The sequence below is a fragment of the Malaya genurostris genome, chromosome 3 (assembly GCF_030247185.1).
Source record: "Malaya genurostris strain Urasoe2022 chromosome 3, Malgen_1.1, whole genome shotgun sequence".
Lineage (NCBI taxonomy): Eukaryota > Metazoa > Arthropoda > Insecta > Diptera > Culicidae > Malaya > Malaya genurostris.
This window is the reverse complement of record NC_080572.1, coordinates 95,646,719-95,672,945: the sequence shown is the minus strand read 5'-3', so window position 1 is coordinate 95,672,945 and position 26,227 is coordinate 95,646,719. Positions and strand designations below refer to the sequence as shown.

Below are 26,227 nucleotides of genomic sequence, written 5' to 3'. Positions count from 1 at the left end.
ATGACGTCCAGCTGAGCCGAATGATATATAAAAATAGAGGTCTCATTGGCTCTAATCAAAAGTTGAGTTTTCAGCAGTTCTATGTGCTTTCTTTGAAGCAAAGCAAAGCTCTAGTAAGGAGAACTTCTCCCCATTGAGAGGAAAGTGTGGAACAATCCTTTCCCGGTATTCTCAACGACGAGCGGTTGTTACACATGCCTTCAAAGATCTTCTTATGTGACTTTCAATCAACGTTATCCAATGAAATCACTGAGTCCCTACAACAATCAACTAGCCACTTGTCAATATTGCCAAAAACCTGTTCACAACGACAAGCCTCATGAGAAACTGAACAAGAAGTCAAGTTTTTTCTGATGTTGCTATATTTCAAACATGGATTCCTCTGTTCTTGATTCTCCAGTAGTAAACGTTTCATCCAGCGTGCCGTCAAACCCTCGGTAGAAATACATGTTCAGCCTAAATCTCAACATCAACAAGATTATTAAAAATTTACCACCGTAGACTCCTGATGTCGGTTGAGGACTTGTCCAAGGACTACAATGAAAATTGAGTGATTGCAGAAGTGGATAAAACCAAATATGAAGTCCCAATTAAGAGTAGAGTGTGGCATTAACATTCTCCTTAAAGTGGAGAGATATTTCCTTGTCTCTTCTCATTTTAATTCACTTACTAAAATAAATAAAATCATACGGAATGGAGCTGTCTTTTGTCGTAACCTTACATCCAAAAAGTCGCATGTGGCTCGCGACCCCTGCACTAGACGCTAGCTCAATATATCTCTATTGGACGGAGTCTTAGCATGTTTGGAGGATTCATGTTCCTGTGCACCGCCTAATCGTTGTTCGCGGCATATCATTCCAAGGCCAACGCCCAGCAAAATTCCAAATCCGACCCAAACGGAACAAAACAATTGTACTGCTTGAAAAAAAACAACTGACATTTTCACAGGCGATCTTGGACTTAAATTGCCAATACGTTAGATAGTAACAAGAGTCTCTCTCTCCCAAGGAAGAGGGCAGCAACGATATCTAGTTTAAGAAAACACAAACTCGGCCACCTTTTTTCCGCGAAGAAGTCACAATAAAATATTTAAAAAAGTTTTGAAAAAAGAGTGTGCAAAAGCTTGTCTCTTTTTGGCAACACTGTCTTGGGGGGGTCTAAACGATGAAAAAAAAACATCATTTTTGCGATTTTTCCAAAATTATCGTTCAACAAAATAAATTCAAATATTTTGCATGATAAAAAGCATCATTCGAACTACATTTTGTATTTTTTTCGTGGAAAAATATTGAGAAATAAGTCGGTGAAGAGGTATTTTCGAGAACGCTTCTTAAAAATCACGATTTGCGGTGTCCACTGTATCTCAACACAGACTAATCAGAAGTAAACAAACGAACGCAGCATAGTTAGAGTAAAAGTTTTTCTAGACCCCAACGTTTCTGTTAGATTTTTTTTGAATTTTTGGTGGTTGTTCAAAGTCAAAACTACGATTTTTCACGAAAAAATCCGCCATTTTGTAGCTGTTAAACCTCCTATCCGATCATCTCCGAGAAATAGCTAAACCAATTTATCAAACTTAAACTCGTCTCAAATCTACTGGGTTTAGGCTAAAGCTTCCTGACATGTCTGACGTTTTCAATTCCGGAGATAGAATCGTAGAAGTGACGTAATCGACATACCGCACTTTTTTCTACACGCCTATTTTTTGGTGATAGCAGAACCGCTTTCAACAGGCTCATTTTTAAGCTACTTTAGATCATTGATATACTTCGAAGATTATATGGCTAACACTTCTGGGTTTGAAGATATAATCATATAGGAGACGTAACCGACAAATAGAGCTTTGTTTTCAATTCGCACAATTTTTTCAGATTTGATCGACCCGAATTTGAATGAATTTATGTCAACAGACTTTCGAAATTCGTGTCAAAAATGATCTCAATGAAAAGAAACAAGATTCAATGAGACAGAATAGCAAGAGAAAGGCATTGTCACACCACTTGAAGCATTAAGAGTCGTTTTTACCTTTTTTTATATCTATAAAATATAGGTATAGAATTCGCTCAAACTTTAGAAAAATTTTCCGAGGCCCGGAGGGCCGTTGGTCATATACCAATCGATTCAGCTCGACAAACTGAGAGGAAGTCCGTGTATGTGTATGTGTGTTGTCAACTAAGAGGTCAAGATCTCAAAGATGGCTGGACCGATTTTGATCAAACTAGTCGCAAATGAAAAATCTCTCCGTCACCCAGAACGCTATTGAATGGTTTTGAGATCGGATGTTTACTTTTTGAGTTATACGAAGTTTTATGTCAAAATTTTCAGTTTTTTGACAGTATCTGAAACACTTGACCTTGAAAACAGAATATGTTTCCAGATTCAACAAGCCATAGATTGTTAAAATCCGTCCATTTTTAACGAAGATAACGACCTTTTTGGGTGAGCGACTTTTTTTTCCTGTTCAAGCAGTAGGAGTTTTGTGCATTTTATATTTAAAAGATATTTTTATTCAGGTCTATTTGCGTACAAGCTTTACGTGACCTATTGAGCCAATTTTTTAAATATTTTTTTTTAGTTGAATCTCATTGTCACCCTTTTTCTAGGGGGAGAGGAGCTTCCATTTCCCTTCTGCGAGGATTGAGGGGCACTTCGTTCGTGGTTCGTCTCGTCATACATTGCCGCATCGATGGTATTCTTGTCGATTTCCGTCTTCTTTTCGTTGCTAGTTGCTGTAGATGCACCTTGTTGTACATTGGTTGCAATTGCTGGTTGGTTGGAGGGTAAGTTGTTAACTGCAGCTGGTGTACTTTGTTCTATAGGGGATGATGATGGATTCGTTGAAGGTGCTTCATTGTTGTTGGTGGCTGTCACAGGTGTACTGGGGTTGCTTGGGGTTGGTGTGAAGCACCGTTGTCCATTGGTATACCTTATGATCAAAAAAGAACCGGAATTTTCATTTTAAAATTTCCGCGCTTGTCCAATCGGTAAACTTTTATTCTCTCAACGTTGGCAACACTTTTATACACATTCTGTCAAATTTTGACAGCGATTAGCTTTTATTTGGCGTCTATACAAAGAAGTTGAAAAATTTTCGTGTGGCGATTTTTATAATGGATGAAAATTTAGAACAACGGCTCGCCTTCGAAGCGCCATTCGGTCGATTGTTGTGCGGTTTCGACGTCATATTCATAGATCCACACCTGATCACCAGTTATGATGCATTCTATGAATGTGGGGTCACTATCTGCGTTGGAAATCATCTCTTTGGCCACATCAACACGATGCTGTTTTTGAATGAAATTCAGCTTTTCTGGCTGAAGTGACACGTTTCAAACCCATAACATCAGTTAAAATGTGTTCGGCTGATCCATAAGAGATGCCCAAAAAACACAGAACTAGAAGAACATAACACCCATATACCATTCGAATCAGTTCGTTCGCCATCAAAATGAGTAACACTATTTTAATTTCGTTTCACATATCATCCTGTCATTCCGGAACCAGAAGTCGGATCCAAACATAATTCAGGGACCTTGTTTGGGAGCATACGATTTTTCATATGAATCTGAGTTTGTAGGAAACGGTTGAACCATATCCGAGAAAATTGTGTGAAACTATTGCCACACACGCATTTGCATTTGATCATTTTTCTAGTAGATGGCTAAACCGATCTAAGATTCAAATGAAATCTAGGAATCATCTAAGAATCGAATGAAAAGTTTTAAACTCATATAACACATCTTGCTTTTCAGTCAGATCCAACTTCCGGTTTAAGTGATTAGTATAAATAGGTCCATTTCACATTAATCAATCAGAGTTATTGGGTCTGCTGTTTTTGTTTATTTATTTATTTATTATTTCTTTATTTATTTATTATTGTAATATTCATCGGATACGAAATTTTCATGGATATTGGTGGAGAAAAACCCATTTAAGTTTAACATAATATATGTCATTCTCAAACGGGCGCAAAAACCACCATCTTTAAAAAAAAACAACACAAAATAATCATCACAATACATCTAAAACTAATAGTCACATGACATTATTAAAAACATAAAACACATAATTTAATTAAAAACAAAACTAAAGACTAGAAAAAATATCAAAACACAGCAGATCGTTTGACTTTACTAGCGAAGCGGCTGGATGATTCTCCAAACTCAAAAAGATCTTCTACAGCAGTGAATGATCGAATGGCAGCGGTTATCGGTTTATTACATCCAAAACTAGTTCTATGAAATCTTTGCTGAAGTAGAGTGCCATTCCGCAGGAGGGTTCTGTTCGGTACTCGAAAATTAATTTCGGATCGCAATTCCGGTGCATCAATTTCTCCGTTGATCAATTTTGCAATAACTACTGCATGTTGTCTTTTACGGCGACGTAACAGCGATTCGATTCCGATTAGTTGATATGGTTGATATGGTTGCTGATTTGAATAGTCGACAACCAAATAAACTTATTTCAGTTTTAGCGATATCCAATTTTCGATCCGAAAGGCACCCAAAAATTTAACTCGCACTAAAATTTCTCAAAGATGTCTACAATGATTTTCAAACAGTTTGAATCAAATGTGAGCTATAACAGATCGGCTGAAAAGTTCGTATCGTTTCTATGAGAGGGCGCCACTAGAATTAAATCCATACCATTTTCAGTTAGTACCAACCTTCAAAAGATACGTGTATAAATTTGACAGCTGTCTGATTATTAGTATGTGAGATATTGCATTTTGAGTGAAGCTACTTTTGTTATTGTGAAAAAAATGGAAAAAAAGTAATTTCGTGTGTTGATGAAACACTACTTTTTGATGAAAAAAAGTGCCGCCGATACCAAAAAATGGCTTGATGAGTGTTATCTACAATCTGCACCGGACGAAGCAAAATTTCGTACTGGTCATATGAGCACCGAAGACGATGAACGCAGTGGACGTCCAAAAGAGGCTGTTACCGATGAAAACGTGAAAAAAATCCACAAAATGATTTTCAATGAAAGTAAAGTGAAGTTGATCGAGATAGCTGACACCCTAAAGATATCAAAGGAACGTGTTGGACATATTATTCACGAATATTTGGATATGAGAAAGCTTTGTGCAAAATGGGTGCCGCGTGAGCTCACAATCGATCAAAAACAACAACAAATTGATGATTCTGAGCAGTGTTTGGAGCTGTTATATCGAAATAAAATCGATTTTTTCGTCGATATATAACAATGGACGAAACATGGCTCCATCACTTCACTCCGGAGTCCAATCGACAGTCAGCTGAGTGGACTGCACGCGATGAACCGAACCCAAAGCGTGGAAAGACTCAACAGTCAGCCGGTAAGGTTATGGCGTCTGTATTTTGGGATTCGCATGGTATAATTTTCATCGACTACCTTGAAAAGGGAAAAACCATCAACAGTTACTATTATATAGCGTTTGAAAGACGAAATTTAAAAAAAAACGGCCTCATTTGAAGAAGAATAAAGTTTTGTTTCATCAAGACAATGCACCGTGTCACAAGTCGATGAAAACCATGCTGAAATTGAACGAATTGGGCTTCGAATTGCTCCCTCATCCACCGTATTCTCCAGATTTGGCCCCCAGTGACTTTTTCCTGTTCTCAGACCTCAAGAGAATGCTCGCTGATAAAAAATTTAGAAGCAATGAAGAGGTAATCGCTGAAACTGAGGCCTATTTTGAGGCAAAGGACAAATCGTACTACAAAAATGGTATCGAAAAGTTGGAAGATCGCTATAATCGCTGTATCTCCTCTGATGGCAATTATGTTGAATAATAAAAACGAATTTTGGCAAAAAAATGTGTGTTTCTATTAAACGATACGAACTTTTCAGCCGAACTGTTACAGCTATTCAGGTGAATTTAACTGACTTCGGTTAAACCGACTTTCGAATTCCGGTTCCAGTATCGAATCGTTTCCCGAAGCTCAATCGTTTTCTTAGAAGAAGGCCAAATCAAATTTCAAAAACAAAAATTCAAATTAAAGGATTTATGGTCCCATACAAAATTAATTAATTTTAACCGATCCTGACATCCGATTCTGAAATTACGGGGTGATGAGTTTTTAAAGCTCAAACCGATATAGAAGATGACAATCCAGAAAAGCTTGTTGGACTCAAATCATTGCAATTTATTCGTCATATGGCCATACAAATCGGTTTGGGTTATGCTGGTTCCTGAATACCGGCTCTGGAAGTACCATAAAAAAACCGTAAACTCTAAAGTGGAACCTAATTCGACATATCATGGAATGTTTAATCGATTGTCACACTTTTAGATTCAAATTCGTTCCGATTTGCAGTTTCGACATTACAGAGTAATGAGTGATTAAAATCTCAAACTGCGTCTTAAAACGACGACATGAGAACTAAAACACCGAAGAATATTCATGCAAAAATACATGCGGATTGATAAAAATGGTATCATCTCACTGCTAGGTGGTTTAAGCACATTTTTTGGTAGTTTTGCTGTCTCGGGCTATCGATATTCCCCCTTCCTGAGTGTCAACAAACGTTGTTAAAACACTTTTATAACTCTAATGACAATAGATTTGTCTACATTCAACACACTTAAAACTGATATCGATAGTTCACTGAAATTTCGGCTAAGATAGCTTTTTCCAAAATTCTCGGTTTATTATTTTCGATTTTTCGGCAATCTTATACTGATATTGGGTTTTGTAAATTACCGCGTTTATCAGCAATTGGTCATTTTGCCGAAATCAGCAAATTGATGATATCAACTTACCGAAATCAGTTCGGTTTTACATCTCATCCAAGTCAGTCGATAAAACGAAACCGCTTACGTTAGAAACAGAAGAAACCAAGTACAGTATTGTGTAGTGAACAATAGACCTCGAAAATGAGTGAACCAAACGTACAAAAGCTACCGCCGACACGAAAGAATACAATTGTTGTTGACTTCAGGCAGTGCAAAATTCGACCTTCGATACGAGAACTTGAAGGTTTGCTTAAGGAACAAATGCAGCTGAACATTAAAAGTGTGCATTTACTTCAATGTAATAAGACGAATAATGTTGTTTACATCCAGTTTTATAAAGAGTTGGATGCAATTCATTTCGCAAAAGACAATAACAATGTGCACTATGTGGAACACGAGAACATTAGGTACAACATTCCAGTATATATGGATGAGCACATAGAAGTGCTTGTGCATGATCTTCACTCAAGCGTCACCGATTATTATATTCGCAAAACTATGTCCCAATACGGAGAGATTCTTTCTATCGAAAAAGAAAAGTGGAAGAATTTTTTTCCCGGTATTCTAAATGGCGTACGTTTATTACGCATACACTTGAAGAGGCCCATACCTTCTTATGTGATTTTCGGTCAAGATACGAGAATTCCGTGCAAATCACTTGTTACCTATGACAATCAGATGGCCACATGTCAATATTGTCAAAAAGCTGTTCACTACGGTAAGCCATGTGATAAACTGGACAAGGAGACAACTACACCAAAGGACAACGGTGCTTCCTTCACACCAACCCCAAGCAACCCCAGTTCACCTGTAACAGTCACCAACAACAGTGAAGCATCCCCTTCAACGAAACCATCCAACGTATCCCCTATAGAACAAAGTGCATTAGCTGCAGTGAACAATTTACCATCCAACCAACCAGCAACTGCAAACAATGTACAACAAGGCTCATCTCCAGCAACTAGCAATGAAACCAACAACAATACCATCGATGTGGCAATGGATGACGAGACGAACCACGAACGAAGTGCCCCTCAATCCTCCCAGGAGGAAAATGGAAGCTCCTCTCCCCCTAGAAAAAGGGTGACAACGAGATCCAACTCAAAAAAAAATTATTTAAAAAATCGGCTCAATCGGCCACGTAAAGCTTGTACGCAAATAGGCCTGAATATAAAATATCTTTTATATAATAAAAAAAACTTACCGAAATCTCGGTAAACAACTTTTAGACAACCGAAATTAAGTGATTCATCAAAGTAGCCATTTTTCTTCAGTGCAAAACTGGGTGATGTTAATAAGTGCATGTGTTCATATGTGGAATTAGTGGTTATGTTTCGTGATATTAAGATCAAAATTTGTTAAATGTTCGACGATTATTCGTTACAAGGAATCCCCTGAGAGCACTCTTACAGGATAAAGATCCTTGCAACGCTAATCTACTGCATCAAATTGATCGGACTCCGGTATGAGATATTTGTTAAAATATTCAATGTTTTATTGAGCCATTACTTTCGTTCTAGCCGGAATCTGATTTTCTGCGAAAAATCGAAGTTAACATGGAAGTGCATCCGTTCTACGGCGTATATGTTTGGCAATATTTTCTTCATGGTACATATTTGTTTCTTATTTTACATTTCCTAGCCTATTAGTTCAACAGCCAACATAAGGAGTGTATCGAAAAAAAGCTATCCACAAATTTATCTTTCAAATTATTATAAAAAACGATATTTTTTTCAAACTAAAAATTGATCCTTTATTGTACAAGGTTAAACTTGAGCATAATGAAAACTGAATGACCGAAGTTATTCCTTCACGAATTTTCGAACTTTTGATCGAACGCTCTTCATCAAGTTCCGGACAAGTGTTGCATCGCATTTTTGGGCGCTTGAGCCCAATTTTTTTTTGAACTCCTGCATGTTCCCAAATGTTTTATCAGTCTTCTTGAAGACCCTCTTCACGATTGCCCAGTAACGTTCGAAGGTTCGAAGCTGAGGGCAATTCGGTGGATTGATATTTTTCTCAACGAAATTTATACCCTTTTCCGCAAGCCAATGAAGAGTGGTTTTGGCATAGTGAGGCAACGCTAAATCCGGCCAAAACAGTGGAGGTGTACTATGCTTCTTATACAAAGGTAGCAATCTCTTCTGGAGACACTCAGATCGATAGATTTCTGCATTTATAGTTCCGGTAGTGCAAAAAATGGTTGACTTCAAACCACAGGAACATATTGCTTGCCATACCAGTACCTTTCGACCGAATTTCTCCACTTGAATCGACCCGTCCGCATCGCTCACATCCTCCCCAACGACGACAGTAAAGTATTGTGGACCTGGAAGGGGTTTGAGTCCTCCTTTACATAAGTCTCATCGTCCATCAAAACGCATGCATCCGGACACTGCAAAAGACGCGATTACAATTTCCGGGCCCTTGTTGCAGCTCGCTTCTTCTGTTCAACACTTTGTTTCGAGATTTTCTGCTTCTTTTAGGTCTTCTGGTGATTTCGCCTCTTGATACGCTAGATCATTCCGACACTCGTTCCTGTTTTGTTGGCCAAATCACGTATTGACATTGATTTGTTCTTCATAGTTAGAGATACCACTTTCTTGTCCTTGTTGAAAAAACCGGGTTTTCTGCCTCTTCCTGGTAGTTTCATCCAAAGAATAGTGTTCCCCAAACTTATTAATGATGGTTTTAATACTGGCATGATGAATTCCAAACCTCTTCGCCAATTTTCGCATAGTTATACCCTTCTCACTTAGCCATGTGTCCAGAACTTTAATTTTCACTTCCTTTTCAATACGCGACATTTTGAAAATGCAGAATTTCAACAGCACAAACAAGTAAACAAACGAATGCCAACAGCCAAACGCACATCATGCTGTGATCTGAAACTTATTAATGATGGTTTTAATACTGGCATGATGAATTCCAAACCTCTTCGCCAATTTTCGCATAGTTATACCCTTCTCACTTAGCCATGTGTCCAGAACTTTAATTTTCACTTCCTTTTCAATACGCGACATTTTGAAAATGCAGAATTTCAACAGCACAAACAAGTAAACAAACGAATGCCAACAGCCAAACGCACATCATGCTGTGATCTGAGCATAAAAACCATTACTAATACATGCGTACAACACAAATGTATGTGGATAGCTTATTTTCGATACACTCCTTAATGTTGAAATAAATGAATCAATGATAACTGGAATGTTCATTTCATATTTAAAATTTTATTTTTAATTAATTGCTTAATATCTCGGCATTAGCTCACATGCTTGAACACCGATAATTTCGGTAATTTGTTTCCAAAATCGACAAGATCTCGGTAATTTATAGTTTTCTCGAAACCGAAAATCTCGGTAGAAGCAAAATACCGAGAATTTCAGTTGTTTTAATGTTTGCCGAGCACTCGGCTGTTCAAAGTTTTGCCGAGATTCGGGAAAAAAATCTAAGTGTGAACAATTACACCGTCTTGGAGTACGAGTAGCTCGGATTTTTTCGATGCAAGAGCGTAATTTCGACTAGTTGCTCCTTTTGCTTTAATGCTAATTTAACAAATGAAGGGCAGATATCTAAATTAAACAGTAGGCATAACACTGTGCCAGCACCGCAGATGTTTTGTTTTTGCGCCGATCGAAACATGACTTGCAATCAAAGTCGGTGTTAGTTGTCGACGGAAGTATGTATTTAGCTTTGCTGCATGCAATTTCACTAAATAACAAACATGGAACTGTGCGTTTGTGTCACCTAATAAATGGATTCCCATTCGCCTAGTATTCTGTCAACTATACATACTAACATAAAAGATCCATCGAGATGGAAAGTGCATTTCGCCTAATGAAAGCAGGCTTTCGGGCTATGACCGAACGCAATGAACGAGACTGATTTATTATTTATAAATTAATTAAATTGATATTCGAGCGGAATCACGTACCATGTCCGACCGGAAGAGGAATTCAATAGGACATGGAAGCAATTCCCTTGCACTTTCTACCACAGGTTGCCATACACCAGATGAAATGTGCTAGTGGGCTTAGTGGTGATAGTTAGTAGGAGCAGACGATGAGCTTTAATCCAATAGATGTGAATTATGCTTGTGAGAGCTCGCACACAGGATTCGACCCACTTCATAGAATATCATTCCACCAATCATCCAGAAGCATCCACTCGTTTGATTCAGTCAGTAGCTTTGGTGGAATTGGTTAGAGTATGTGAATTGATAAATTGTAATTCATTAATATAGTTTTATTTTCTGTTGAACAGTGAACCGTTCATTCCAGAATAGCTTCTAAGAGTCCGGAATTCAGTTGATCAATCGAATGTGACTGGGAGTATCAGAATAATTGCAAATCAAAACATTATTTCAAAACTCCATAACGAAGAAAACTTCTATATCCAAACTAATTATGCCTGATTCTAAATGCCAAAGTACAAATTATATCCGGTTAAACAGTTCTGCTAACGTGGTTACGTCCTGGAAAATCCCTACTGATCAGCTTTGAAATTTCGATTCAAGGTAGAGTGCTAGTATATTAGCTGCTAGAGTTTCCGGTCATATCCTGCACAAAACCATCCCACGCCAGCATACCTCCGCATTACGAGGAGCATGGACTGGACGGGAAGATAAAATGATGATGATTCAGGTGCTGTGACCGGATTTGATTTGACACGCATATTCCTTGCCGTTAACGTCAATGGGTCGAGTGTCCAGTCGGACGGCAGGGACAGTGTGAGTTCCTTTTCAACACTATCTGCCGGTACCTGTTGGTGAAGTTTTTCTCTGATGTTTGATGAATAAATGAATGATTTAGCTCCACAGGGAGAGGACGAGCGATTGCTAACGATGACGCTGGTGATGGATCTGGACCCGGTAATGGCTGGCGCACAGTGACGGTGAACGGGCATGCAAACCACGTTTTCGACCTCTATTACCGGTGGCTTGTTGGAGGTACATCCAGCAGACGTGCAATAGATGGTAGTCCTTTTTAAGTGATTTATGGTAATGCTAATACGCTCATACTGAACTTGAACGACCACCACAAATATCCATATACACACACGCACGTTGGAAACCTTTCCAAAATCATCCCAAATACAGTCCTGAATATCAACATTTAGGACGACTAAAAAGCGAAAGGAATCGTCAGTAAGTCGTCGGCAATCTATCACGAAGCAAAAGGCTTTTGAGTGAATTATAGCCCTGGATTAGACATGAGCTCCGTACCGCATTGGAGCACAACTCAACAAGGTGCGCAATATCGGGACTGTTAGAAGTAAATCCGAGAGCAAACATCACTCCTGAGTCTTGCAGGATTATACCTACCACATTTGAATTGGCAAACCAGAAATTGTCCGAAGCTAGTATGAGGTTCTAGCAAGTGTTTCTGGCCCCATTCTGTAGAACGCAAACGAGCCATTAACATCACTTTTGTGTAAATCTATACAGATTAACAAATTAATGAGTTGGAACTAATTGAAGCTAAATGCTTCGAGAGAGCTTCGTGTTTTAGACCATCAGCTCTGATTGAAGAGCTATAGTACATTGAACAGGCTGAAAATGTGATTTTTCTAATTTCAATCAGGAAGGACAACTTGCCTAATATTCTACCGACCATTATTCATTTAATAAGAATTAATTTATATTTTACATTTTCCTTACCTAATGAATAATTTCACCGAAACGTTAGGCAAAATTGGGGTAACACGTGGGTTGCTCTATAAGTTGCGATATATGGCAACACTTATCCCATTACATCAAATCTGACATCACCATCGTACGATTGAGTGTTTTGAATGGAGTGTCCTCAGCGTCCTCAGCGTCCTCAGAACACTTTGTCATTCAAGTCTAGTAAAGCAAAGTCTTCTCATTACATTCCGTTTTGTGGAGTTTGGCCTTTCTGTTTCAACAGACTTCGCAGCTGACGCATAGCATACAGAATCATTGCATGTTTAGTACTACGATCCTACTGGCTAGAGATAGTCGGGTAAGCAATTTCTTAAAACCGAACCCGACCGGATAAAAATAAAAATCACTACCCGGACCCGATCCGAACCAGAAAAAAACGGGTATTCGCGTTCTAATACCATAAACTCGTCCAAATTTTTGAACTCGAACCCGACCTGCATCCGTTAAAAATCAAAAAAATGAGTCACCCGTACCCGACCCGAACGCGATAATTTTATTTTTCTGACCCCGACCAATACCAATCGGGTTCGGGTTCGAGTCGGGTTTGGGATAGAAATACCCGAAACCCGATCATCTCTGCTACTGACACTAAGAATCCTTCTAGGTCAGGGCTCGAACATACTACAACTGGCTTGTAAGACCAGCACCCTATGCATTGAACCACCAACCCAGGTCATTCGAGTCAGGGCCGGTGAAACATATTAAGCCCAGGTGGGCAATTTTTCGATTTTTTAACAATATTTTGTTTCGTTATTAATTTGCCTGAAACGTGTAAATACGAAGTTTGAAGCGTTTTCGGTATTTCGTTTTAAAACGGAATTGCACATTTAAGGATTAAATACGCCATGAAATTACTGTGGGGTTATTCGAACTGTTGACATAGGACTCCCCAACTAGATTCAAAATCACTGCCAATATTTGTTTTAAGTATTAGGGCAGTGGCCTTGTCTTGTTCAGTATAAACTTATTTGTGTGTGCGAATTTTCGAAATTAATTCTTTGAGAATTTTAGTTAGGTTCGTTGGGGCTGATGATGGAAGGTGCTGAATTCGCGCATATACGAGGTCTGTTCAGAAAGTTCCCGGAATTTTTTAATTGCGCGCGTCTGGAGAGTCCGGTGGTCAATTTTTTTTTTATTGTGTTGGTACATATGTCCCTAATGTATGGTGAAATTTTCAGCTGTATTCATTGTTTACATTCTGTCTTGTAGCGGCTGGTGTAGACGTGTTTTTTTGAGCTCGGCGATTTTTGTTAGTTTTAAATTTTGCGTGAAAAATGAAATAAAGTGTAACCAAGTGTGCGAAATGTTACAGAGAGCCTACGGTGAGTCTGCTATGAAAAAAACAAGTGTTTACGAGTGGTATAAGCGTTTCCAAGATGGCCGCGAAGTTCGATCAAATGTCAAGGTTTTGTTACTGTTTCCTTCGATTATAATGGCATAGTGCATAAAGAATTCTTGCCAAAAGGTCAAACCGTCAATAAAGAGTATTACCTTAAAGTAATGCGACATTTGCGTGAAGCAATTCGAAAAAAAACGCCCCGATTTATGGAAAAACAATTCATGGGTTTTGCACCACGATAACGCACCTGCTCATTCATCGTTGCTTATTCGTGATTTTTTGGCTAAAAACAAGACTTTAATCATGCCCCAACCTCCTTATTCACCAGATATCGCTCCGTGTGATTTTTTCCTGTTCCCAAAGTTGAAGAGACCCATGAAAGGACAGCGTTTTTCATCGATTGAAGAGATAAAGGCAGAATCGCTGAGAGTGCTACAGAGCATTACAAAAAGTGACTATTAGGGGTGTTTCGAAGACTGGAAAAAACGCTGGCATAAGTGTATTATATCTAGGGGGGATTACTTTGAAGGGGACCATATAGATGTAGACGAATAAATAAATATTTATTTAGAAAAATGAGAATTCCGGGTACTTTTTGAACAGACCTCGTATAACTCGTGCGATCGTGTTCGATCAAAATATGTCTCGTGCGAAGCGAACGGCGCATAAAACAAATCCATAAACAGTCCAGTCGCTGATGTGCATAACACATTGCTCAAAAAGTCCCAAGACTGACCCAAATGTAAAACTTACCTCATTTTTCAAAAGAACCAACCTTCAGATGTCAAATTTTCACCTTGATCTCACTGTGGCGTTACTTGTTCACTTATGAAAAAATGGAAATAACAAGTTCTGTAGGCTGATAAAGCAACGGTTTGAGAGGTGTTACCCGCACTCGCATCCATTGAAAATAAAGATTTGTGTGTATTCTGATTTCAAACGGGACCAAACGATGCCATCGTCAAAAAAAGTCAACCAAGTTTAGATAATCGCGATGAATGAACGCAAAATTGAAGTTCATAAAATTAAATATGCTGAAATGGTTAGGATATTAACTGGAAGCGCTTTTATGATCTTACGCGAAAAACTGGGCATATAACAGGTTTGTTTCCAATGGAACAAAATCAACAACACATTAACAATCCAGAGAGCTGTTTGGCTCTGTTAAGCCGCAATAAAAAGGATTTCTTTCGTTTGTATGAAACAGTGAACGAAACTTGGATCCACCATTTTTCTCCGGAGTCTTATTAGCATTCATACGGAGAAAGTCGTCCGAAAATGTAACAGGTAGTTGGAACAATAATAAACATTATCTATATTGAAAAAGAAAGCACCATCTAAAGTGATTATTACATTGAATTATTGATGCGTTTGTAATGCGACATCGAAAAAAACATTTTTAACCAAGACAGTGCTCCGTGCCACAAGTCAATGAAAATAATGGCCAAATTGAACGGATTGGTCTTCGTTCTGTTTCCTCACCCACCATATTCTCAATAACCTAGCCCCAGCGACTACTTGTTTTACGTAGGCCCGGCGGGTGGTCCGCATGTTGGTCATCGACTGGAGCGGTCTTCCGTGGGCGGTGATGATGATGTTACGGAAGAGGAACGTACTCATTGAAGAGCAGAAATCTTATGAAAACCAAAGAAATCCTGATAAAATGTTTTGGGAAACAAGAAAAATTAGACATGGTTCGTTACACATTGAAGTTTGAATCACCAATTATCTAAAATATATAGATTCATCTACTCGAATCGTTGCGTAAAAATATATTCAAGCAGTATGTGTAATGATATCGAAAATCAGTTGAAAAATAGTTGAGATGTAAATGTTCAAACCACTGTTTGTACAGTTTCATTTCCTGTATTTTGAACTTGCACCTCGGTGTAGCAAACAAGGACGTAGCCCTACGTCAAAAGATTTTGAGTAATTTTATTTTTTTTATCGGTACTTTCCAATACACGAGTGATTCATTGATCAGATGCTTAAGGTCGTCTCCTCTGGTTGGAAAAAAGTAAAAGTTAAGTTACTAAAAGATTTCTGCTTACTCAAATGATCCTTTTCACATCTTACCTTTCTGCTGTATATCTTCACACCATTACTCTACTAGCTGAGAACTAGGGTTATTGTTATTATTATATCGTTTATTTATACCCGGTTTTAACCCAGTTGCGGTCGTTCACCGGAGAACTAGGGTTCTATAATTTTGATTTTATTTATTATTCCGAGTTACATTAAAAATATTCTTATTGTTATAAATAATACTTATTCTTAAACCTTCGATTCATGAATAATACTTATATTACCATTGTTTTTCGTTAGAAATTTCAGGTGGTTAATTACCTACCTTTGGAATTTTCAGGTGGGTAGTATTACCCACCATACACACCTCTTTCATCGGCCCTGATTCGAGTCTGCATGTGCTATTTAAAGTGTGTTGCAAAATTCGGTTCGGCGTATATTGGAACTATCCCGAGTTCTTTCGTATCGCGGGCCACCGTATTTCAATGGTTTCCAAATTCAATCATGAACTGCTGGCTGTCAAACAATTTTTTACGTTAGATTGTGCATACTTTCACAAAGGATCAATAAATAGGCTTGAGACGTTTGATCAACAGACATGTTGAGAAAATTCAAACCAGACAAATCACCACCATTTCATTAGACAAACATAAAATCGTTAACATTGAATGGTAATCAACTATTTCTTTGTCAGAAGTTTTCGGCAAAATGAAAAGGCGGGTGGGTAATGTCAGAGACATAACTGAAGGACGTGAATACGAATAAAACTGATTTGCATCTTTTACACTTTCGATGATGAATAACGGTTAATGGACTGACTTTGAATTCAGTTGTAACTTTCAGGTTCTAGATCAAGAAATCAGCTCCTGAATTTAGTTCTAGAATTCTGAAACTGAACTTATTTTCCGAATTTAATTGCAGAGCTGAATTTTGAACTTGAATTAAAGAACTGAATTCAGTTACAGAGCCCAAGAGATTTCTGGAAATAAATTCTGAAACTGAAATAAAGAACTAAATCCTGAAACTAAATTCAGAATATGAATTATGAATTCAGAAATTGAGCTATGGATCAGAAGTCAGTTCCAAAAGTCTGGTTTGGAGTTGAGATCTAAAACTTTGTTCCAGGTCTAGAATTTATACCTTGAATTTTAATCCTGAATTGCCAAGCTCCTGAATCAGAATTCCTTATTCGAATTCCAAACTTATGTTTATTGCACTAAATTCAGTTCCAAAATCTAGGCAAGAAACCAGTTCCAAATATACATTTTCGAAATCTAGAATTAGGATTCAGTTCCAGAGAACTTTTGAACCTGTATTTGAAAACTAAACTCTGAAACTAAATTCTTTAACTCAAATTAAGCTTCAAATTCAGGTGGTTCAGAAATCAGTTCCTAAATTCAGTTCCAATCCAAATTAGGCTACGTTTTTCTACTAATAATACATATATATATATATATATATATATATATATATATATATATATATATATATATATATATATATATATATATATATATATATATATATATATATATATATATATATATATATATATATATATATATATATATATATATATATATATATATATATATATATATATATATATATATATATATATATATATATAATCAATATATCAATAATATATAATATTATATTATTTCCACCCCAAAACTTGAGAGAAGCTTTTCTATACATTTCACCTACGTATACGTATTTTGTTGATTCTATTACTTCTGGTATATTTAACTGACTATCAGATGAATATTCATCGAAAGTTTGAGTTTTAAGTACACTTTCGTCTGTCATTTTTTATGCTTTTGAATCAACATTTCAGGTCAATACAGTCTTTCTAAAACCCGACTCAATGTGGGTGACAAAGTAACATAGGTGATGAAACAGCATGTAAATTGGATGAGCGTTTCGTCTTTCTCTATAGAAAGAATAGAAAGAAATTGCGGGTAAAACCGTTTTCTTATCGGAGCCCCGGAAAACAATAGTGCTATGTACCATTCGACTTAAAAAATGGCCATATTTCGTACTTAATTATTTCAGAAGGTTGCAAAAAGTTTAGACCAGATTGCAAAACATTCTAGCACCATAACAGTTTTTATACTAATTTGATGCGGATGCGATCAATAAAATTTTTTTTAATAACTATTTATTGGAATATGAGTTTAAATTAAATTATTAAGATTTAAATTGGGTGTTCAGCCTCAAGTGGTTACTTTTCAGCCCTATTATATATATATAAAGGGTGATTTTTTAAGAGCTTGAGAACTTTTTTAAACAATAAAACGCATAAAATTTGCAAAATCTCATCGGTTCTTTATTTTAAACGTTAGATTGGTACATGACATTTACTTTTTGAAGATAATTTCATTTAAATGTTGACCGCGGCTGCGTCTTAGGTGGTCCATTCGGAAAGTCCAATTTTGGGCAACTTTTTCGAGCATTTCGGCCGGAATAGCCCGAATTTCTTCGGAAATGTTGTCTTCCAAAGCTGGAATAGTTACTGGCTTATTTCTGTAGACTTTAGACTTGACGTAGCCCCACAAAAAATAGTCTAAAGGCGTCAAATCGCATGATCTTGGTGGCCAACTTACCGGTCCATTTCTTGAGATGAATTGTTCTCCGAAGTTTTCCCTCAAAATGGCCATAGAATCGCGAGCTGTGTGGCATGTAGCGCCATCTTGTTGAAACCACATGTCAACCAAGTTCAGTTCTTCCATTTTTGGCAACAAAAAGTTTGTTAGCATCGAACGATAGCGATCGCCATTCACTGTAACGTTGCGTCCAACAGCATCTTTGAAAAAATACGGTCCAATGATTCCACCAGCGTACAAACCACACCAAACAGTGCATTTTTCGGGATGCATGGGCAGTTCTTGAACGGCTTCTGGTTGCTCTTCACTCCAAATGCGGCAATTTTGCTTATTTACGTAGCCATTCAACCAGAAATGAGCCTCATCGCTGAACAAAATTTGTCGATAAAAAAGCGGATTTTCCGAATGGACCACCTAAGACGCAGCCGCGGTCAACATTTAAATGAAATTATCTTCAAAAAGTAAATGTCATGTACCAATCTAACGTTTAAAATAAAGAACCGATGAGATTTTGCAAATTTTATGCGTTTTATTGTTTAAAAAAGTTCTCAAGCTCTTAAAAAATCACCCTTTATATGATTTGGTTATTACCATGAGGACATCATTTGCTTCCGCAATTCTGAGATTTTTGTGTAGGGAAAATTCTAAACCTACTTGATTTGTGTAATGGGGAAAAGGAACGCATATACTAACTTACTAACTAATACAGAGAGCGAATCGATTCAATTGAAGATTGCATCGATTTTTGTCGGAATTTACTTATAATATTATGTGACATTACATCTAATGGTTCTATATTTGTTATTCTGTGTAACTCATTTGTACTAAACCAAGGAGGACGCTTCAAAATCATTTTCAGAATTTTATTCTGAATCCTTTGAAGCGTTTTCTTCCTGGTGGAAGAACAACTTGACCAAATTGGTACTGTATAAAGCATTGCTGGTCTGAAAATTTGTTTATAAATTAACAATTTGTTTTTTAGACTGAGCTTAGAATTTCTGTTTATAAGAGGATATAAACATTTAATATATTTATTACACTTTGCCTGTATTCCTTCAATGTGATCTTTGAAAGTGAGTTTTTTGTCATACGTTAAACCTAAGTATTTAGCTTGATCAGACCATGTCAATTCCAAGCCATTCAATTTGAGAATGTGATTATTGTTTGGTTTGAGAAACGAAGCTCTTGGCTTATGAGGAAAGATAATTAATTGCGTTTTTTCTGCATTTGGTTCAATTTTCCATTTTGACAGATAATCACTGAAAATATTTAAACTTCTTTGTAGGCGAGTGCAGATCACTCTTAGATTTCTACCTGTGGCTAACAGACTTGTGTCGTCACAGAATAGCGATTTCTGACAACCAACGGGTAGATTTGGAAGATCAGAAGTGAAAATATTATACAAGATTGGAGCTACGCTCGAACCCTGCGGAACACCTGCTCGTACGGGTAGCAATTCAGATTTACAATTCTGATAGCTAACCTGAAGAGTACGATCAATTAAATAATTTTGAATCATTTTGATCAAATAAATGGGAAACTGGAAATCAGACATTTTTGCTATTAAACCTTTGTGCCAAACATTGTCGAATGCTTTTTCTATGTCTAGAAGAGCAACTCCAGTGGATAGCCCAGAAGATTTATTTGCTTTTATCATGCTCGTTACTCTGACAAGTTGATGAGTAGTTGAATGTTCATGACGAAATCCAAACTGCTCTGGTACAAAATTGAATTATCATTTATATGAGACGTCATTCTCAACAAGATAATTTTTCAAAAAATTTACTGATAGAAGATAGTAAACTAATTGGTCGATAACTTGATGTTTCTGCTGGGTTTTTAACAGGTTTGAGGATAGGAATTACTTTAGCCTTTTTCCATCTTTTTGGGAAGTAAGCTAATGAAAAACACTTGTTGAAAATTTTAACCAGGAGTCTCAAGGCAACATCGGGAAGATTTTTCATAAGAATATTAAAAATTCCATCATTACCAGGAGCCTTCATGTTTTAAGTTCCCTAATAATTGATTTAATTTCATCAAAATTCGTCTCAATAATGTGATAACACTTGGGTTGAAATATGATCATATTTCAGTGGGACTTCATTTTCAATAGGACTCACAACGTTCAAATTAAAATTGTGTACACTCTCGAACTGCTGAGCAAGTTTTTGAGCTTTTTCGCCATTTGTAAGAAGTATTTGATTTCCTTCCTTGAGAGCAGGAATTGGTTTCTGAGGTTTCTTAAGAACCTTAGAACGTTTCCAGAAAGGTTTAGAATATGGTTTAATTTGTTCAACTTCTTTAGCGAAATTTTCATTTCGCAAAAGAGTAAATCTATGTTTAATTTCTTTTTGTAAATCCTTAACTATGTTTTTCATAGCAGGATCACGAGAACGTTGATATTGTCGTCGACGAACATTCTTCAACCGAATGAGCATTTGAAGATTGTCATCGATGATAGGAGAATTTAATTTAGTTGGAGCTTTGGGAACTGAATGATTTCTAGCTTCGGTAATGTAATGATCCAAATTATCAATTGCTGTGTCGATGTCCGCAGAATTTTCTAAAATAGTTTCATGATCCACATGATTTTCAATGTGAGATCTGTAATTCAACCAATTAGCTCTATGATAGTTGAATATAGAACTAATTGGATTAATTATAGTTAGAAAGTCTGAATGATCTGAGTCAAAGTCAGCATGTGTAATCGGTTCACTACAAATGTGACTTTGATCTGTTAGAACCAGATCAATTGTAGACGGATTTTTCACGGAAGAGAAACAAGTAGGATTACTGGGATGAAGAACTGTAAAGTAACCAGCTGAGAGTTGATTATGAAGTATTTTACCATTACTGTTATTTTGTCTACAATTCCACTGGACATGCTTAGCATTTAAGTCCCCTATTACGAAAAATTTCGATCGATATCTTGTAAGTTTTTGCAAATCGCCTTTAAAGAAATTCAATTGTTCGCCGGTGCATTGGAATGGCAAATATGCTCCAGCGATGAAATAAATTCCATGAATGGTTTCAACTTCGATTCCCAAGCTTTCAATAACTTTAGTATTGAAAGAAGGTAAAATTCGATGTTTAATTTGCCGTTGGACAAAAATGGCAACTCCACCACCAATTCCAGTAAACCTGTCAAATCAATGAACCACATAATGTGGATTACTTTTCAATTTTACATTTGGTTTAAGAAAAGTTTCTGTCACAATGGCAATATGAATTTTGTGAACTTTGAGAAAATTATAAAATTCATCTTCACTCGATTTCAAAGATCGAGCATTCCAATTTAAAATATTCAGATAATTATTTACCATCACTGTTAAATTTTAAATTCATTATAATATTATTTGCGAATTCCCATCCGATTTGAAAAGCTTCAAAAAGTGATGAAGTCGAATTCATTCGGATGATCATTTGAAAAAGTTGATCTTGTAGGTAGATCATTTTATTTTTAGTTATATCGCCTAAATCAACTTCATTTAAAGAAGCAAATGGCATTGAAGGAATATTTGTAGGTAGACTGCCATTAGAACTGCCACTAGAAGAAGATGATATGGCCGATCTACCTATTAATAAATTGTTTTCGGTGGAAGATGAACTGCAAGACGGTCGTGAGTTTTGATTATTTACATTAGAAGAATTAAGTGGTAGATTTCTACCTGTTATACTAGCATAAGTGATATTAGAAGAAGATGATGACGAGGTCGATATACCTGTCAATAAATTTTTTTCGTTCGAAGAAATAAGTGCCTTGGAAGAATTAGGCGTGGCATTTGTAACGGTTTTTTGATTTTCAGGTATGTTCTGTAAATTTAAGGTCGCTGATTTGACTTGTTGTCTAAGCGAACGAACGTTTAAAATTTTTTCCCTGACAGGACATTTCAAATAATTGGATTTATGATTTCCATTGCAATTTGAACATGAAAATTTGTCAGTGGTTTCATTCATTGGACAAACGTCTTTCGAATGCGATTTACCACAATTCAAACACCGTATATCCATATGACAATTTTTGGTTCCATGGCCGAAGCCTTGGCAACGACGACATTGCGTTAAGTTTGCAATACGGTTATGCCGTTTATAATGTTCCCAATGAATTTTAATGTGGGAAATGAAACGTACTTTTTCTAAAGTTTTCAAATTGTTTACATCACTTCGATTGAAGTGTATTAGGTAAAGTTCATGGGAAATTCCAGAGCGTGGTTTAGAAGTACCATTCGCTCTTTTTTCATAAATATTACTTGGGAAGGGGCAAAACCAAGCAATTCTTTTAGTTAATTTTTAATTTCATCAGTACTTTGATCATTTGATAAGCCTTGAAGGGTCTGTCTGATTTTATATCATATGAATAAAATTTACGAAGTTTCTTGGACAAATATCGAATAAGACGTTCGAAATCTTCCAATCCATCAACCAAGACTCGACATTCTCCTCTTCGTCCGATTTGAAATGAGACTCACTATATTGTTGTTTCTTCCCAGAGCGCCAAGCGTCCATTTTGGGAATTTTGGAAGAATTTTCTTCTATGTCGCTACAATCGGATTCAGGAAGAATCTCGTAAATATTGTTAGACGGCATAGGATCAGCGGAAGGGAAATCCGTCCGTTGTCTTTTATTTTTACATCCAGATTCTATAAGATCGTGAATGTTATTAGAAAAATGATGCGACCAATTAATGTTTTCGCCTTTCCATTGAGAAAGGTTATGCAATCACTTGAAAAACCGAATAGCAAGAATTGTGTCATATACCATTCGACTAAACTGGTCTCAAAACTACACAGATCGATAGTAATTATCAGTAGGCAACTAAACAAACCGATTCCGGCTATCCTGGTTCCCGGTATCCGGTTCCGGAAGCACCGGAAATAGTGGCCATATATACCAAAATGGATCTCATTCACTTTTCTCAGCGATGGTTTGACCAATTTCCACAAACTTAGATTCAAATGAAAGGTCTCACGGTCCCATACGGAATTCCTGAATTTAATACGGATCCGACTTCCACTTCCTAAGTTGTAGGGTAAAATGTGTTAAATATTGTACACCGTCACTTGAACTGGCGAAACAAAAACCGTAAAAATGATGTAAACTGTCAATCATAGGGTCAAATGAAAGGTCTTATGGTCCTACCAAAAATTACCGCATATTTTCGGATACAACAAACATATAAATCGTTATTTAGAATGCGATGGCAAAATTGTATAAAATCTTCAAAATTTGAATAAAAACTAGTAGAGTTTGTACGTCATGTTAGTTGGTGGCCATATATAGCGGTTTTCAGGTTCCGGTGCCGGAAGTGCATATAATAGTAAAACCAGTTCGTTTTCTTAAGGATGGCCTAACCGATCAGAGAACTGTTTCATTTTCTATGTTATACTGGTAATGCACAAACAATCTCTTGGTTTCTTTCAAAAATCTAAAAGAAACATTTTGAATAGAATACCACAGTATTATATATGAGAAAGGCATCATTACACCACTAGGTGGATTAAAACAGGTTTTTTTGGTTTTGTTAACGTGCTTAAAACCATCAAAGTATTGGTGCACAATCTTCATGTGTATAAGTATGATGATATTTTGACAATTGAACGAAATGTGCTGGGTGCTATTGCTGTCTGCGTTTTTAAAAGAATGAGAGAGAGCGAATCGATTTGATTGTGGAAGTTTATTTGAAATTGCCAAGTTAATATGTCTAGTGAGTGAGTGTATCTGTTTCGGTATGAATAAGCTCTCTATTCTTATAATTAGTGCCTCATGTAGGTACTGAATTGACGTTTCCAAACCAGCAGAAGTCAAGTCAATCAGTTGTCAAATGTTAAAATCACATGACGTTACTATATCGACATAAGAAATGGTACACACTGTATATATAAAACCGAAGAACATAAACTAAATATGCGTGGATTGCTTATCATTTACTAAAGATCAGAAGACTTTCTGTAATGTTCGAATCCATTTGATACCAGCTTTGCATTGCGGAAAGGCTGCTGGATTGAATGATGATCTCAGAACACGAGACGGCTCATAGGAGTTCGATTGAGCTAATACCTACCAGAGTCCTGGTCTTTTTTCTGTAGACCTCTACTAGACAGTCGGGCTTGGAATACGGTAAACACACACACATACGCACCAATCAATATTACTTTCGGGGCCCTACTAAGATCGTGTAAGCTGCCTGGATGTAAAAAAACTATTTCGGAACAAATAACCGATGATTGTAGTAATAAAACACTTACCGTTGGTTTACCAAGTTGAAAGGTGACGAACCCGACGATGATGTCAGCAGATCTTTGCAGGAGTAGCTCTCGCAGTCGCAGTGCTTTGTGGTAACATTCAGGCTTGATGAGTTGGACAGACAGGTGATTAATTCCATTGGCGATGGCTGTCACGCGTCACGACCATCCCAGCAAGCCAAATTGGAATCGGTTTGTGATACGATGGATAGCGACATAATAGCGTTGGAGCACGGTGTTGTCATGGCAGCCAGGTTCGCAAATGGGCGAAAATCGTTCGTCGTCCAAATCCGATTACATAAGATACCATTGAACGGGAAGAGGCGCATCATGCAACAAAACCAGAAAACAGAACAAGAGAAGAAAAAATCATCAGCAATCAATTATGTATTCCTCGTTCGACATTGATCATTATTTATGCTCATTTGGAGCAGTATATTCTTCCCCGGGTCATGTCGGTTCTCACCCTATGAAAGAATGTTTGCGTATGTACATTGTACCCAGAGAAAGGCTAGATCCGATAATAAAGCGGACAATTTATTTTACATTTCAATCTCTCATCACCATCATCTGGTAAAACAGTCAACCACAATGAGACCCCAAAACGACGTGCATGACAGGAAGCTGATTGAAACACATTCCCCAGTCCTCCCTGAAACACATTCCCCAGTCTGCCACAATATTGAAATCCCGCAGGGTTCCGCGCCCCACATTGCACCGTTTCCATTCAACCTATGGTATCGCATAAAATGTTGCTGCAGCAGAACGGATGCAAACCCTTGTCCACGCAAAGTCGTTACAAATAATGATGGCTGTAAATAATTTGTTCGTACTAGGGATAATTGTTGCAACGAAGGTCATTTTCCGCTTCCGATTCACTGACTGTCAGCGAAAAATTTACTCCACGATTGTGTCATTTCATCAAACCGAAGAATGGAAAACGATTCGAAACTACATTGTGGGACAGCGGTGCACTTTTTGCAACAATAGATTTATTGGAAATTTCCTGGTCGCACATCGGTGCAGCTCCCGCACAGTGATTATGCTCATCCATTGCAATTGATTCAACAATCAAGTTGCAATTTTCAGTCCGTTGTATCTTTTGTGATCCTGATTGATTATTATGATCATGATTGACGATAGCTTTGTTCTGATCGGAGTGAAAGGAATCAACTAAATTTAATGTTCCAATTAAATCAATTCTCCTCTGTTACGCTGATCATTTTCCATGCATCAGATTAATGGTGATAAAATGCATAAGATATGCGCTTACAACTATCATGCATTATATCGCAATATTCTGGATTTATTAAAGTTACTGTCTAGCTACTGTTTATACAAATATTAAACCTATCAAAACCCTCACCATGTAACTGCTCGAAAGGGTTTTTTCATCGAAATGGTTATTTCACTAAATAAGTCATTTCGCTGAATGAGTTAATTCGTAAAAATCAATTTGAAAAAACTACGGTGCTGCCGTTGAAATTAAATTTGGAGCCTTCCATTAACGCGTCTTTATCAATTCTCAGAGATGGCTGAACCGATTTTTACAAACTTGGGCTCGTTTGAAAGCTACTGTCGGGCCATTGATCAAGTTCAAAG

At 37.0% G+C, this 26,227-nt stretch overlaps 1 protein-coding gene across 5 annotated transcripts in view; it reads right to left on the bottom strand.

Annotated features, from left to right (window-relative positions):
• Nucleotides 1-26,227, bottom strand: part of LOC131438387 (uncharacterized) — a 140,994-nt gene that overhangs the window by 64,116 nt on the left and 50,651 nt on the right. For all 5 annotated transcript variants that reach the window (XM_058608396.1, XM_058608394.1, XM_058608398.1 and 2 more), the window contains exon 3: nt 24,629-24,774. In XM_058608396.1, coding sequence (XP_058464379.1) covers nt 24,629-24,774 — 146 coding nt within the window. The remainder of the gene's footprint in view (nt 1-24,628; nt 24,775-26,227) is intronic.